This window comes from Neolamprologus multifasciatus, chromosome 7 (assembly GCF_963576455.1).
Source record: "Neolamprologus multifasciatus chromosome 7, fNeoMul1.2, whole genome shotgun sequence".
Classification (NCBI taxonomy): Eukaryota; Metazoa; Chordata; class Actinopteri; order Cichliformes; family Cichlidae; genus Neolamprologus; species Neolamprologus multifasciatus.
The window spans coordinates 59,245,058-59,261,849 of NC_140445.1; the positions used below are offsets into that span (position 1 = coordinate 59,245,058).

The 16,792-nt window shown below is 42.2% G+C and overlaps 1 protein-coding gene across 3 annotated transcripts; it reads right to left on the minus strand.

The window, feature by feature from the left end:
• Positions 1-25: 25 nt before the first annotated feature.
• Positions 26-15,816, minus strand: rfx4 (regulatory factor X, 4). 3 transcript variants are annotated; one of them, XM_085168012.1, is made up of 18 exons: positions 15,676-15,816; positions 13,637-13,723; positions 13,407-13,467; positions 10,794-10,917; positions 9,466-9,527; positions 8,731-8,944; positions 8,179-8,256; positions 7,910-8,073; positions 7,272-7,372; positions 7,105-7,163; positions 6,849-6,993; positions 6,469-6,563; positions 5,895-6,012; positions 4,870-4,989; positions 3,226-3,384; positions 2,964-3,123; positions 2,730-2,868; positions 26-909 (listed from the first exon to the last, which is right to left on the minus strand). In XM_085168012.1, the coding sequence occupies exons 1-18, from the start codon at positions 15,716-15,718 to the stop codon at positions 637-639; spliced, it is 2,202 nt and encodes a 733-aa protein (XP_085024138.1). In that variant the 5' UTR covers positions 15,719-15,816; the 3' UTR covers positions 26-636. The 3 variants fall into 3 exon arrangements, with proteins under 3 accessions (XP_085024138.1, XP_085024139.1, XP_085024137.1); XM_085168013.1 differs by having other exon boundaries at positions 2,964-3,084; positions 3,226-3,387; XM_085168011.1 differs by having other exon boundaries at positions 3,226-3,387.
• Positions 15,817-16,792: the final 976 nt, after the last annotated feature.

The window sequence follows — 16,792 nt, forward strand, 5'->3', positions numbered from 1 at the left end:
AGTCACATTGTTCATCATTTTAAAAAAAAAAGTATCCAAGATGAAGAAACCTTAACACACCCATCAAGGTCTTTCTTGAGTTTATATCGGTCACCTGTGATGTTAAGTATCCCAGGAGAATGTTAAGGCAGTGCAGTCCATCATCATCATCATCGAGCTGCAGTGCAAGCATCTGCTGCAGAGGGCTCACGACAGGATACTGCTGAGCAACAAGAGGAGACTGAGATTGTACAGCTTAGAGCACGCAGAGCCGTCAGTCGCTGGACATCACTGACGGAGGGGCGGGCGGGTTGGTGGGACCGCGTGTGCGCCCGACCTCGTGGATGAGGGAAACTCTGGCAGAGGTGTACATTCCTTAAATCGAAGGCACAGCTTGGCAGCAGCATTGCACTCTCAAAATGATTTTGCTGCAATGTTATTTTGTTTTTCTTCTGTCGACTGCTGAAGAAACTTTAATAAACCTCCCCACAAGTTGCAGCCAATCATTGGATGCGATTGATGTAATGCGTGTTTTAAAATTGTCAGAACATCCACGCCGTGATTCGTTTTACCTTACGCTGGCGCATTTTACTCTCCGTTCCCTTTTTTTTTTTCATGCGCTTGATTGGAAAGTGTTCGCAGCTCTCAGATTTAAGGCTATTTGGCCCAGCCGGTGGTGGCCTCCCCGTTGATGTAGGCAAAGCCGGGGAAATGTTGCGAGTGTTCGTACTCTGAGTTCCTGCGTGGGCCCAGGGGTGAGTACATATCCCCAGAGGTGGTATAGCGGGACGAATGCATAGGCGGGCTGGTGTAACAGCTGTTACCTGGTGACACATCTGGCCACCGGGGGGCAACAGGTGTTGGGTGCAACCGAGGAGTGCTGCCCATCAGGCACGGCTCCATTCGGGACATCTGGCTGTTGAGCTGGTACTGTGGAGAGGAAAAGAAGGGGGATAAGTTAAGTAGAAGATGGAGCAGTACTTATATGGTGCTGTTCGGCTTTGACTGCTATTCAAAGAGCCTTTTTGTAGTTAGTCACTCTTCGCTGGAACCATCGAGGGCAACTCAGGGTTTGGTATCTTGTCCAAGGCCTGAAGAAGACCACCAATCTTCTAACTCGTAAACTATACCAGTCATCCCCAAGTGATGGCGAGCTTTAGAGGAGCTGTTGCGTGGATTTTATCTGTTTCCATCCTTTATGTTAGGATACCTGATCTAACTCTCTTCCTGACAGCAAGTCATTTAAATGCTGCCCTCTCTGCGCTGCCAGAGTGATACGAACCTTAAAATTCTCGTGGTCCTGAAAGGTGACCACGACCCGGCCGATATCTCATTTGATCCTGTATTAAGCATAAAATATTGGGTTTGAACTGACCCTGCTGCTGGTAATTTCCTGTCATGGGAAATTGCTTCACAAGTTGTGGCACAGTGGTCAAAATAGAAAATGAAGCCACTTAAGAAAATGAGGGTTTCACCCAAAAAAGTGCTTTTTCTCTCTCCCTCCTTGTGTGTGCGTGCATGTGTGTGTGTGTGATCTGTTGCCTGTGGTGACTGACCTCAAACAGACCAAATCTGCCTGTTGACAAAAATATTTTGGACAGATGGGGATCCGGCAAAGTTTTCAGACCGTTTCAGCTCCATGTCCAACCTCTCGCAGTGACAAAGTGCAGGCATTGTGCCCTATTTAAGCTCAGACGGGGCTAAAAAAAAAAAAAATGTGGAAGTAGACCCTTTCCCCTTTTTTTAACTAAATATAAACACGACAGTCGAAGCCATTATGAGGGATCACGGCATGGAAAAAGACAGTCAGTGCAGAACAGGCGGCTCAGCTGCCTCTTGTTCACAAGCAGAAAAGAGACCATTGAATAACAATATTTTAATAAACGCCCCCTTGCCCTGCTCCGTGGCCACTGGCTCAGACAGATGAAGAGACTATTGAGAGCTGGAAAGAGAAGTAACAGAGCAAGGCCCCCTCTTGGCCCCGGCCGAGCCACCTTTCACTGTCTGCTTCCGCTGTGTGGAGAGGGTGATTCAGGGACTTTTAGAAACACTGCGAGCGCTGAGGCCCAGCTGATCTCCTCCCTCTATAAAGGCAGCAGAGGCTGGAGGACCCTTGACAGGAAATTGCCACCAAAAGAGTAAAACTCACTCGGTAACATCAGCGGCTCCATCTCATTCTAATAACCTTTCTTTTCTTTTCTTTTTTCTTTTTTAAATAGCGTCATATTTAAATCTATTTATTCCCCTAAAAGGACAACTCAGATGCTGATGTCAGTTCATCCTCACATTTAGTTTATCAGATTCTACATATTTTTTAACACGTAGTATCAGCCTCATATAATGCATAAAGTTTAAGTAGCAGTTAGGCATCACACATTCACACAAGGTATTAAACCCCAGTATTTTCATACTGATACTTATGACTTACTTAGCTACTTTACTTGAGTTACTTTATACAGTTTAAATCATTGTTTTAAACTCCACGCTGTGAAAATCTAAAAGTGTCCTATTACTGCATAGATGCAATCCAGGATTTCAGATCATCCAAACAGTCAGAGGGTTTTTTTTTTAATCTTTGGAATCTAACAAATGTCTTCCCAAGTGTTTCATTTACTTTCTTTCATTATTAAAACCTAATACTTTTATTATGTAGCATTAACAGGTCCTTACATTAATATAAAACCTGAATAAACCAATTTGAATTAATCTGATCTGCTACCAAACCCCATCCCCGAGCATCAGAGCCTGACCTGTGCAGATGTACGGTGGTAGGCGGAGTAGTGCAGCGGGGCTGGGATTGTCGGCTCATGGGCCAAACTCGGGTACTGGCTCTGGATGGAGTGAGGATGCTGGTTGGCGTAACTGCCATAGTTGTAGCTACCAGTATACCTAAAATAGAGTCGAAATTTAGTAAATATAATAAATCCAAAAAATAAATTGAGAATGTATTTTAATACTGCAATGATCAATAATCTAGTAATCACCCGTGCTCCTCCCTGTAGACTGGCATCCTGTGGGCAGAAGATGGAGGGGGTACGGGAGCGCTGCTCCTCATACAGGACAGCTGCTGCCCGGCCTCTGGAGCGGCTCCGCCTGCTGTTGTCACTGTGTATGTAAGGGACCAGGTATATGACTGAACAGCGCCTGGTAGACACATATATGGACACAGAGACAGACGCTTTGGCGCAGAGGAACTACGTTAAACTCTGCTTATTCGGGGCTTTTTGTACGCGAGTCCTGTCTCACCTGTCGTGGCAGGTACTCCGGTGTACTCCGGGGACACGGCTGCTGTGGGGGAGCTGGCCGAGGAGACGCCCACAGAGTGGACTGACCGAGCGGGAGAGTAGGATCCCGGAGACGGCGAGGTGGGGGCGGTTTCTGTCAGCGTAAATTCTTCCTCTCTCTCTGCTGAAGGTGTCGGGAGGAAACAGGCGGTTAGACAGTTCAATGCAAAGAGGGGTGCTGTGTTAAAGAGCCAGAACAAATCTGCAGTTAGACAACTAAGTCTTTTTGTGTGGCAGAAAACAGGCTCATTCTAAATGATTCATCACTACAAGGTCACTGCAAACAAGTGTATACATTTTATTCTATAATATATAAGATTAAAAAAACATTTAAAATTGAGAGAAATGAACAGGAACACCTTACAACAGTAAATTCCTGGACAGCTAAGAATAAACTACCTCTGCTGGTGTTTCGGAGGCTTTTCTGGACAGTCACCACAACATTTAGGGCGCAAATCTCCCTGGATACGCGCAAACGTAGGTTTCCAGGCAGAGCTATGTCAAAATTTCAAGTTCAACTTCTTGAGTCAAACTTGAGAATAAGTAAAAAATTTTGAGATAATAGATGGAAATTTTTACTTATGGATGATAACAATTTCTTTTTTTCCAGTTGTGAAAACAAGCTTCCTTATATTACTTGATAATAATGTTGAGCGTTGACTAACAAGTGTTAAATTAATTTATTCTCATTTGTTTAAAAAAAAAAGTATAATACATAATAAACGACCCAAAAGTGGCTCTCACATAAAACAAATCAACAACGCTGGAAGTTAAGAATAATAAATAAATAAAACAGTTATTTTTCCATTTAACAGATATTCAACAGATTTTTTAAATTCAAGTTAATTGTATTTATGTAGAACATTTAAAAGAACCAGAGTGCTTTCCAGGCAGGTGCATTTATATTCCATGTCTCCAATAATAAAGTAAAAAAAAAAAATGACACTAATGACCAAAATATGACAAATAAATTAAATAGTGTAAAATTAAACATCTGTAACTTAAACCTGATATTAGAAACAACAATAAAAGATCATGAAAACGTTGGTTGGAGAGGATTTATGTGGGATGGCAGACTACTGGAGAGCCTGGGGACAAGAACAGCAAAGGCCTGACCTGGAGGGCTTTAAAACCAAATGAAAACCATTTCAAATCAACTCTGTTTCGGAGGTAGAAACTGAGCTAAAACAGGAGCGACGTGCTGTCTTTTATGTGCACCAACTGTGTTTTAAAGCATCTGGAATCGAGAAAAAGTGAAATTGGACGATCCTTTACAGAGGAAGTTGAAGAGGTGCATCACTGAGAGGTGATGTAGGTGTGGCATAAACTAAAAACACCACTGATCTGATTGTTAAAAGTCAGAGATCTGTATACAAAAACGTGCGTGCCTTTATTTGGGTATTTGTAGAGATTGGAATCGGAGGAAAGTAAGCCAACTTCAGCTTTTCTATCATTTAGCTGAAGGAAGATTTTTGCCATCAAGGATTATGGATCATCCAAACAGTCAGAGTTAAGTTCAGGGTGTTGGAAATGTCCACTGATGTAGTCACGTTACCAAACAGCTGTGCTGCTGGTTACCAACCGCACCTACAGCTGGAGCGCTCACCTGTGCTGCCCTCGCCTTTCATGGCCCTCATGAGGTCGTTGGCTCTCTCCTGGCAGTGCAGGGACTCCAGCAGGTAAAGCACGTAGTCGTCAAACATGAGATGGATCAGGTGGAAGGAGCCTGCAGACGTATACAAGAAAGCACAATCAGATAGTAGAAGCGTTTATCTGGAGTTAGAGTGGCACAGTTCCAGTGAGTCGCTGAAACCAAACAAACATCTGTCCAGCATTTAACTGATTACAACCATTGAGATGATGACATCACATCCTGCAGGCATGACAGGAGGGCCGCTGTTATTAAAAAGGAGCGAGCGCGCTTGTTTCCGTGTACCGAGTCAGTGCCAGAAATATGTCAGCTGACCCCGGGGGTCGCACGAAAGATGAGCATGTGAGGGAGTGTCACAATTGTGTCATTGTGCCGGCCGCTTCTGCCGCCGCCGTGTGCATAATAAACACTTGTGGCCATTGAGGGGAGCCGGGTGTAACACTGACCGGTCATAAAATGGGAAAAGACAGGCAAACGCATCGGGGAGAGGGGAGGGGCGACCTTTGTTAATTAGCTGTTTGTGCACAGAGACCTGCTTTATCAAAACACTGCAACCAGCTGTGTCTTTGATATTCACAGACAGGGACAGAGGAGGGGAAAGAAAAGCCATTTTCTTTTCTTAAATTTTTACTGCTTGTCGCTTACCGCAAACAGTAAGCTGTTAAAGCAGCAGCCATTTCACTCGTGCCTACTCTCTCCTCGTCTCAAAGTCGAAGCTAAGCAAGCAGAGGAATCATTAAATGAGCATTTAGCTCCAATTAAGAGACATTTCATCTCTTTATATCAGTTTGATTTGGCTCATATTAGCTTTTAAATGTGAAAATCATGAGCAAGTGAGGAAAACTCTAAACCTATACTCAAATTTCACTAATGATATTATTAGCGGAGCTATTTTCAGCAGTTTACATGGATGACACAGTAAATAAAACGACTGTCAACTCTGTGTGTCTTCTGTTGCATGAAAAGCAGGAGGAGCTCACCGAAGCTGGGCGCGCTGTGCAGGGTCATATCCCGGATGACTCTGGTACCAAAACACGACCACATAAGCAGGAACTGCTGGGCCACCTTCTTCAGGCTCCCGGGCCTCTTCCCCGCCACCTAGAGAGAACATTTCCATGAGAAAAGAGGGGGGAAGGGTGGGGACGCCGGGGTAGAATTAACCTCCGGGTCCGTATTGGGGCTTAACCCTCAGGAACGAAAAACATGTCAACAAGTCAACTATTTAATTTGCCCCCGGGGACACGCCTTCCCATTGAACTATTGTCTGAGCAGTCCAAGACGTTGCCGGGGAGACGGAAATTTTACAAGGCAATATCTGGCACATAATGGACGCAAATGGGAAGCTTGAAGACATCATTAACTGGGAGGATCGCAACCTAAGTGACTCGGTTTAAGAGAGAGTTGCAGGGAAGAGAGGGAAGAGGGCTTTCAGCCACAGGTGTCTCAGTGAGGGGAGGATTATAAAGAAATATGCACTTTTCACCTGTGCAGCTTACACTGAAGTGTCTAAACAACCACACAAAAACAGGGGATAATGTCTGTTAGCTGTCTGACCTTGACGACGCAGCGATCCACCATCGAGTCCAGCCACTCGATGTAAGCCTCGATCGGCGACTGCTCCTCCAGCAGACGATCAAACTCCTGATACACTGTGAGAGAAGAGAGCGTTACATAGAACACAAACAGCACCTTCACCTTCACACAGCAGCTTCTACGTATGTGTGACCTCTGACCCCTTCCGGGCCAATGCAGAGGCGCGAGGGTGCAGGGAATTGGAGATGCTCCGCAGGGTGTTTGAGAGCAGATTGAACTTGTTTAACCTTTTGCTCTCCGTCATTAACGCTCTGACTCTGCCGGCCGTGGGAATGACCGTTCCCCGGCGAGTCGTTCACGTCATAGTAAAGTGCCCGTCCGGGTGAGTCAGGGTGACTTACAGTGGATAATAAGCTGCCTGTGCTCCTCCTGCGAGTCCTCCATGGTGTAAAGTGTCTGCTTGGTGATGCTGTTCAAGTCCACGTTCCTCCAGTCCTCCAGCATTTGAAAGGTGATGTCGGCGCTGTTTATCACAGTCCGCGATGCCTTGGGACAGATAAGTCAACAATATGACAAATCTAAGCATACCCACATCCCTTATCAGCTTTGTTCTTTCATATGGATTTTATTAAAAAACATTCAGACCACGATAGGCACCTGACATAGATGGTTTAGTGATGTTTGCCGCTTTAGGATCTGAGAAAATCTCCTCGATACTGAAATACAAAAGGAGAAGAAAATACAATAAATCCCTGAGAAGTTACCCTATAAAATCCACACGTGCTTAAGAAGCAAACAATCACTTTGGCATATTTTATGCTTACGTTCAAATTTGATATTCCTCAGGTTTTCTGGAAGGTCATGAAGTGCTATTTTAAGCCACTCATCGAGCTGTTTGGCAAATTTTCGAATGACCTGAGTTAAACTGTGCAGATGAGGAGAAAATGAAGCAGATTTAGTACCTGAGACAAAACACGTGATTTTATTTAATAAGGGTCACAACTAAAGAACTAATTAACTGTTAGGGCCATAAAAACAAAACATAAAGAGCGGACCATGAGTTCAAAACCATTTCGGAGCTCAGGATTGAGCACTGATCCTCAGTAAGACTGTTTAGTTCGTGTTTTCACAAAAGACTCTGCCTCAAATTTAATTTTCTCAGCACGTCTTTCTTGTTTTGTCTTCCAGATGAGACTTTACTTGAAACTTTGAGGCTTTAGAAAACGAGCCACCCCGCCTTTACACATCACGCTAAATAAATTAATTGTGTTTCCAAACAGCTGATAACTTTAAAACTGAAGATGTGCCTGCAAATCATCAGAGTTGGAATGACGTGACCCTACAAGACACACACTGTAAAAGTGTAGCTGCATAAGCTGTGCACAAGATATTAAAACCACAAGATGAGAGGTTAAATCAGGATATTACTGTGAACTCTGAGCTGCAGTAGAGAGACACTCACCTATCAGGCAGTGCTTGGAGGACGGTGGGCATCAGCACCCCTGAGATGGCCTTGTAGAGGATGGAGTCACAGACACCGACGATGTTCACCACCGTGGGGGAGCCGAGGACAGGAAGCATGTGGGGCGGCATGCCCTGCCAGAAGTGCAGCAGGAAGCTCTGGACCTGTGGCCGTTGCACACGACGCGATATTACAAACATACAATCGGCAAACACCAAATGTGCTCAAACAGACTCTAAAGTGGTCATTTTAAACAGAAAAGGACTCGCCTCATCAAAGTTGGCCCGAATAACGGTGTCCAGTATCCTCTGACAGTGTGTTCTGTACATCATGATGAAGGTTGACACCTGTGGGCAACAGCAGGGTATTAATCTAATTGCATAACAAACTTAATAGCTTTTTTTTCTCTTTGGGAAAAAAAAAATGCTGCAAAAACAAGAAGATAAATCTTGAACAAAGCATGGGAGCCAATAAATAGATGTTACAGGCCTAGGCTTGAGCGGAGTAATATAAAACGAGCTTTAGAGATCAGCAAAACACAAACCATTTAAAATCATGGCCCCCCTTTAAAAGCCGGACAGCTAGTGCCTGTCCTTTTGTCCACTGCTAGATCTTATTATCTCCCCCAAAAGATTAAGAGTTAGAGAGGAGCCAGCATATAAATCCTCAAGGTCCTTCTCTAAACGCAAACCCACTGAAGCTCCCGGGGCAGATAAAAGAGCCAGAGGGGGCGCAGAGCTGGTGAGATGGCAAGCAACGGCGAAGGGAGGAGGGGGCTGAGGGGGGCGCTGGAAGGATGGACTTTTAAAACTCCTGTTTACCCTTTCTTCTGGCAGGCTGGCAGGCAAATTTAGGTCTTTGACATTTGGAAACTCTGGCAGGAGCGTCCCCAGTTTGGAGCGCGGTGAATACGCCACTGTCTGCTTCGTGGCCTCTTTCTTCCCCGTCTCGTTCACCCACGCCGCTCCCTTTTTGGAGTACATCACGTCATAATACTGGGAGGTCTCCTTCACCGCTATTCCATAGTAGTGATACCTGAGGAGCAGAGACGACGGACAGATCAATGGCAAGGACGTTTGAGGATCACTTGGCTGATATATAATAAAATAAAATATTGTTTGAAAATTATAATGTATTTTTTAAATATATATTATTTGCAAAATAATAATAATAATAATACTAGTGAAAGTGTGATTTAATTTCTTTTATTGATTATTTAAATTTTGCTTTTTGAATACATGTCTTTTGTTTTTTATTTTTTAGGTGAATATTTCCAAAAGTACGTTATCAGAAAAGCAATAAGTTCTTTCATATTGCTTTTCAAAGACAATTTACAAATAAATATATCCACTAATTAAAAAAAGCATGTGAACGAATCATTACAGGTTGCAGTGTAGGAAGAACATGACAAAAAAAATATTTTTTAAAAAGGAAAACTACAGGAACATAAGATGTCAGCAAAGCACAAAATGCAGTCTAAACATGTGGTTTTTAAATGTTTTTAAACTGAGGAACTGACTCAGCTTCTCTAACATAAAAACCCTGAAACATCTTACTTTGACTGCCCTCTTGTTCCCAGTCGTCTGGTAGTCAGTGCTGGAAACTGCTGCCTTATGATCTGTTTATTGTGAGAGAAATACTGTTAGCAAGTATAGATTCAAAATATTTATATGTGTTTTTGTCTGCGTTGGATAAAACCGGAAGAAAAAGAAAAGATGGTGTAAAGAGGCGACATAAGGAAGCACCTCTATAGCAGGTGTGTGTATTTTACTTGTTATTATTGTATAATATGGCTTTACAGCACGCAGAAGTCAACAGAATACGCTGCACTTCATTTTTAGCTCTTGGTGAGAGAGTGTTTAATAAAGTTGGTCTTGTAGTCATATCCACAGGGAGCGCCGTGCAGAAGAAAAGCTTCCAGAGTCTATGTATTTATGACATCCATGGGTATTACTCCCCCTCCCTTACCCCCATATCTACAGCCTCCCTGCATCTTTCCACCCACCCATCCTGACTCCTTCTCTCCCTCTTTTCCTTTTCCACTCCCTCCTTTCCACCTTTCCTCTCTCTTTCTCTTTCTCTCTTTTTTTTTTGTCCAAAGAGATTGGCTCCTCGGTCCAGCTCCTGGTGCAGAAACTTTAGCAAACAGTGTAGCTCTCCATTGTGTGGGATGAAAAAAGAGGCCAAGCTGTGAAGTTTCTGTCAGGCCCCGCTTGATAAATGAGCAGACAGGGAGGCAGTCCGGGCCCTCTCTCGTTTTTTTGTCCTGAATCAATGAAGCCTTCCTAAAGGACACCCCACACTGCTCCAGCCACTGATCTAACATTCCGCAACATCTCACCCTTCCAAATTTCCTTTAATTACACATTAATCCAGGCCCCTTCTCTTTTTCAATATCTTCCGACAGGAGCTGTGGAGGGGCGGGGGTAGGCCCGAGTTGGGGGTTGGGGCTGGAGTCCAGGGTACAGGGGATGGCTGGGGGTAGGAAGGCTGAGGAACTTCTTGGGGTTGTGGGAACAGACCAAAGCACATCTCCTTTGGCTCTAGATTATGTGTTCAGCGAGAGCTTTGCTTCACACTGAGTTTTGATCTGATATAACTTCAACACAGCCGCACAAAAACCGACCCAGGCGTGCAACGGCCCCAGCGTAACGCTCGCGGCTGACTGAGCAGAAGACCGCCTCGATTTGTGGTGCATCTGCAACATCAGCTATAAGTTTTAACTTAGTACCTGAATATTAAAAACACTGAAAACTAAAAGAAAGTAGTAATAATAGTGAAAAGGCATTTCACAAATTAAACACTCCTTCTAGAGCTACAATAGATGTAACTGTTGACTCTCTGCACTGTCTGATCTTCATCACTACTCAAGTTTGCATTTCACCTTTCCAAAGCTGGCTGCGTTCACAGGCTGCGTGTCGTGCTTTTCGCTGAAGTCTAGGTAATGCATATAGAGGGCACTTCGGGGGATGCACACACCTTCGGCTATCTCGTAGTTTTCTTCTAGCCTGTGAATGACAAAGGGGGAAATGTCAGGTGGACATTTGGAAGCTCGTGTATGGTTTTACGACGAACAGGGCGTTTAAAAATTAGCGTGATCTGATATTAAACTGCACGATGTCAGAGTTTATGTTATTAAGAGGACAGATTAAAGCAGATATGCCATTAGGGTACCGCCTCAAATACATTTCAAAGATGAGAAGAAAGAAGTGGGACACAATATAAATTAAACAGCTACATCAAGGTAATCGTTATCTTACTTCCAGTGTAATGCATTATTGCAGAGATTTAACACTGTATTTTCTTATAGCAGTGTTTATTACAAAGCAAACTGTCTGTTGCATCCCAGCAGCCCTAACTGTTTCATGGAACAGTCATGCATTGGGTTGTCACGCAAGGCATGACAACGCAGACATCAACAAAGACAACACTACTCCCTCGGGAGTTGCAACATCCATTTTTCCTGCAACCTCGTCTCACTAACAGCTGCAGCGAACAAATTCACATTAAAGCAGAACAGCTGTTTATCGGTGTTCCCAATACTGGACGTCATATTTCATCAATCTTTGATCGTCGACAATGAGCGTGTCATAATTTCTAAATGATTCACATTGAAATATTTGCCCTTATTTACACAAGCAGCATTTGTGCTCTTAACTGTTTGCCAACACAGGAGACATGAACACTTCTGACGTAATTAGCATTTCAGAGCCGCTTTCAAGTATTCTGCCCCCAGTGGCTCAACAAAGCAATGACTTCAATACTTCAGCGGTGCTTTTCCAAACTCAAATATTTGAATGTGTCACTCACTTTTAAGAAATACACATCACAACTCATGTGCATTTCTACATTTCATCCCTCATATTATTAGTGTAAATCTAACAACTTAAGAAAAGGTAATACAATAAATACAAAACAACCTAAAACTAAGCCTTGAGGTACACCGGCATCACAATTAGTAGTTTTTATTGTTTTCTGTTTGTAGTTCACCTTTTTTTAGTTCACTTTTATATTGCAGTGGAGTTTTTGACAGCCCCAGTATTATTCTCTTTAATCTAGAAAAGATTTTTAAATTAACCAATAAGATTAGCACTTAATTGCTAATCTTCTATGTGTTTACAGAGGACGCAGGAATTACGCAAAAAGAGCGGTATGAATGTGGTATGAATGTCGGTAACAATGCCAGCCTGATTTTTTTTTCACGTTTGTAAAAACTGTCCCTAAGAAATCCTGTTTTTGGTGCAGCTGTCAAACAAATCGCTTAAATGTGATGTCTGTAACTCATTAACAACAATCAGAAGAAGAAAGCACTATTTCCACTTTGTATAAAACAACACCATTAAGACGCAACAGACTGATTAAGTACAAGTAAATTTGACCTTTCAAAAGGTTGAACTACACGTTAAATCCTGAAACTGCTGCAATTACTTTTATTATTATTTACAGAACAAAAGTTTCATTATTAGCCTGAAACATTAAAAAATGTTTCCCATGGTTTTCCAAGCTTCTGAGACCTCATTTATTACTCCAAATAATTACCTGTTAAATGCACTTTAATGCTGGGTAATATGCCATACCGTACTGTATGTGTCTGGGTACTGCATGTAGACCTCTGTATTAAAAGACTTGGCTGATTGGCTGTTTCAGTGAAGCTGAGTGAGAACTAAGATAAATGTTCATTTACTTAGAAACTGTTTTTTGAATTGGATCCATTTTTACTGCTTTGCGGTAAAACAGCTACATTTAAGTCTTCTGACAATCAAACTGTGATCAGTCACGTGACCCAATATATTATTTTAGGTTAAAAAATTGTTAATTACAAATATACCAGCATGACTAATGCTGGACAGTTTATTTACTCTTGATTCAACACCCTAACTACTTAGCTGCATAAGAACTATTTGCTGATAATTTCCTAATACAGCATACACTATACATTATAACATTTTTAGACTGCGTTTCTTCTGTTTAAATCAACAATTTACTTATGACACAAAATAAAAAGAGACTCACTTTGAAAAGTAAAAAAAAAGTTCATTATTATTACAGGATATTTGATGTATAAAATTATTCTCTTTTAATTCTCTAATTTTAAACAGACTTGCCACAATTGGAGTTGGTATTCCATGCATATATACATGATATGAATGAATTGTGGTGCATGTTGAGGATGCAGGTGCAATTATTTGTTGCTGCTAAGCAGATATACAATTTAAATTAACCAAATCAATCAAATTTACTGAAAATAATAACAGAATCTGCAGGATGAAGACAACACAGGATTAAAACAATGAAAAAAGTGCTCTGATGTGCACATTATTTAATTTTTAAAAAGAATAGAACAGACTCTTTTATGAGTGGCTGATTTAAAGGACTGGTTACATCAGTTTTACATTAATTTGAGAATATATTTAATATTTTAAATAGGCTGTTGTGTTTTGACATGTTGCAGCTTTTCTCTTTAAATGATAAAAGAAAACATTTTTTAATAACTTACCATTCCAGCGTAGCCGGTGTCGAATGTGGTTTTGAGGCTCTGTTATTTTCTTTTTCTTCATCTGGAATAAACAGCACACGTAGGGCTTAATTAAGTAATTACAGCAAAATGACAGAAGAGTGGCACAAACATACACTTATCATTTGTTCTCTGGCTAAATGACATTTTCTGAGGTTTAAAAGCTACGTGCAGACAGAGGATTCAGTGCAAGTACAGTCGGTCCTGCTTACGTTCATCATTGGACATGTTCCCCAGAGACGTGTGGCTGGAGTATCGCTTACTCTCACTCTCATTAAGGCATCTTTCAATCCAGCTCTCTATAAAAAAGACCAAAGATCAGCTCTTAGAAATGACTTTAAAAAATTAAAAAATGACAAATAAGTTTTAAAAAATGTTTAGTTTACACTTTCATTCTGTTTTGTTCTTTGTTTTTTAAATTAACTTTTAATTTAACTAAAAAAAACCCACATATTTAAAAATCTCTTTTTGTGATGTGACTAATGTCATCCTGCAGTGGAACAGAGCCAAAGCTGTATTTGCATAAACACTGCAAATCACTGGCTATACAGGACACTTTAAATGTCGCTAATGTGACAGGGTGAGCTGACAACAATCGATTGTATGGGCAGCAGCGCAGCCCTGGCTCTATTTGACATGTTTTCACCAGGACGGCAGGAATCCAGCATTGTTCTCAGGAGACTACGAGCATACACACTTGCTTAAAAGAGCCTGTGCACATTACTGAAGCAGTCTGGGGGAATAGAAGCCATTGTCCTGTTTTAATTTCTACTTAGAAATAGCTCAACTGGTGTGCTTTCTGTGAGCGAGCAGCAGCAAAACACCAAGGCTTTCATGTAGAAACAGCCGGGTAGAGTGGAAAAATTCAAATTCTTCTATTTTTATGAGAGGCATTTACAAAATTCTTTTACTTTAATTCGGTGTAAAAATTGCTTCGATTTTAAGCTGCAGCTTTTTCTCTACCAGGAAGTTTAGAGCTAAACTGCATGTCGTAAACAGAGAATCTGAATTATAAGCATAAAAACTCAGATGTGATCAGGAAAAAGTCACCGACATATTTATGCAAAACTAAACCAAACTTTTAGGCTCTGCAACAAATGGAAATCCCTCCACATTAAAGTTATTGAACCTTTTTTCATTTGCAAGTGACAACATTCACAGCACCAGCTGCTGGCACTGTCTGAGCATGGCATCGAGGAACACAATAAAAACTTTTAAAAGTTAAGATTCGATGAAGAGTGGATACTTCAATCTTCAGCACGTCCTGTCTAGAAAAAAAAAGAAGAAAAAAAAAGAGTGACTGCTCTTAAAATCCTGCCTAGAAAAACCCCCCCTAAAAACTCCAGAGGAGAAAGGATTTTTGGTACGTAAATATTTATAGGTTACTCTTTAACAGTGTTATAACACTGTAGCACTGACAGATGGTAAATAGCATCACACAGAAATTACATCATTTCCAGGTCCTCATCGTGTCTCATCAGTTCCCGTCTGCACTGGCTTCTTTCTCTAGCTTAAAAAAACCCTGGAAATGAAAAAGAGAATCTTCTGAAGTGGAGCTAATTCTCCACAGAGGCTCGGATCTCAAGCTTCATTTGCCACAAGAACAGATAAGTTGGGGATCTAAATAATTGGATTAAATTTGATCAACAAGTGAAAATGGATGTTCACTCATTTATGAGCACACATTTGGGACTAAACTGCATCATCCTGAAAACTATGCTAAATGACAATTAAGGACTCACATAAAAAAAACAACAAATTGCCTGAAAGTGTGTATAATTAGATTTGTCATTAAAGTTGCAGAGAGGACTCCGTTTTACCATAAGAAACTCAGTTTCTTACCATAAGAAAATAAATTCGGCAGTTTTGTACCTAGTAAATAACCTTTTTAAAAAGCAGGTGCACTGTGATGTACACTTGTGTTTTTAAATGCTGCTCTCATAATTACAAGTTCTCTAGCTTGACTTTAAAAAATAACAGCAAGAAACCAATTGTGGAGACTGAAGGTCCATTTCCTGCTTTTCTCTAATCAAGTGTCTCCTGCATCTTCCCGTAAGCGAGTGTGACCAAAAACACTCCCTCGTAAGTAATTTTGGAAATTTAAAAAATTAATGAGCATCCGGACAGTTCACCCGAATGCCTGCAGAGAAAGTTCCAGACTTGCATAAGCGCAGCAGAAAACTCATACAATGTGAATAGAAGCTGGTTTTCCTCAACATATCCAAGGCAGGCAGAGTTTAACAGGACTGACCTGTGGAATCCATGTCAGGCTCCTCCAGCAGCCCGCAATGCATCCTCTTCCCATCAACGACACTGACTCCTCCAAGAAAATGGCTTAGCGCACGTTTCCCCCTCCTCAGTGGCTCTCCCCTCGCCTAGCTCTGTGTTTCCGTGACCGCTGCCCGTCACAGGAGATGTTGAGGATCTGAGGTTCGCCCAAGAGAGGGGTGGTGTTGGCGGAGGAGAGGAGGGGAGGTGGGAATAAGGGTGGAAAGGAAGGGGGTGAGGGTGTGGGGCAGGGGGGTAGAGACTCCAGAAATCCAGCGGGGGGAAAGCCAGACCCGTCAAAATGTTTGCTGATGTTTCATGGGAAAGGGGCTGATTTTATAGGAGCCCTGATGGGGACATGTCATTGATAGGCTTGGAAGGCTGATGAATGGCCCCAAGTCAGATGGGGATGTGGCAAGGCTCACTGGAAGTCTTTTGTGGGGCTGTTTTGAATAAGAAAAGCTCCCTCCCAACGAAAAAAAAAAAAAAAAGAGGCTTAGATCTACGCAGTCCTAACACTGTGGCCTCCCCGTCTTCCATTATGGCATTTAATACGTTTTTATACACCCCCGAGCTCCGAATAAACATACATCTCTACACAACCACCACTCTTGCCTTTCCTTCTGGTTTTAACTCCCACTTCACATCCCTCACACACTTGTTGCCTGCATTTGTGCTGCTCCTCACTCCTCATTCAAACCCCCCAAAGCACTATTGTGGTAACTTTTCCAGAGCTGCGGCGCAACACACATCCATACATGATGAAACCGCACCAGTGTGAATGTTTTGGTGGAGTTCTCACCTCTTTTTTTTTTTGCAACCTTATTTTTGGTATGCCTCTGAGAAGAGGGAACGGTCACAAAGGGGGGGAAGTAAAAGTGCAAAACCCGAGGCTGGGAGGGCTCTGATGGAGTGCCTGAGAGCTGGAGAAGGGAAAGCTGTGATTAGAATATGAATGGAACCGCAGGAGAGGGGGAGAGGAGAGGGGAAAGAAGAGGGGAGAGGAGAAAGGCGGATTATGGCTGAATTACTCACCACACCATGGAGCGCAAAGAAGGACTTTCCCTCGCAGTGCGCAGGCGTGGACACCACTGCTGACA

Bases quoted from the DNA above. Each gene is read 5' to 3' on its own strand.
- rfx4 (XM_085168011.1), bottom strand. From the start codon at position 15,718: ATGCATTGCGGGCTGCTGGAGGAGCCTGACATGGATTCCACAG. The intron at 6,564-6,848 runs GTAAGTCACCCT...CTTCTCTCACAG, and splicing joins CAGGCAGCTTATTATCCACT to TGTATCAGGAGTTTGATCGT. The intron at 2,869-2,963 runs GTGATTACTAGA...ACTCTATTTTAG, and splicing joins GTCTACAGGGAGGAGCACGG to GTATACTGGTAGCTACAACT.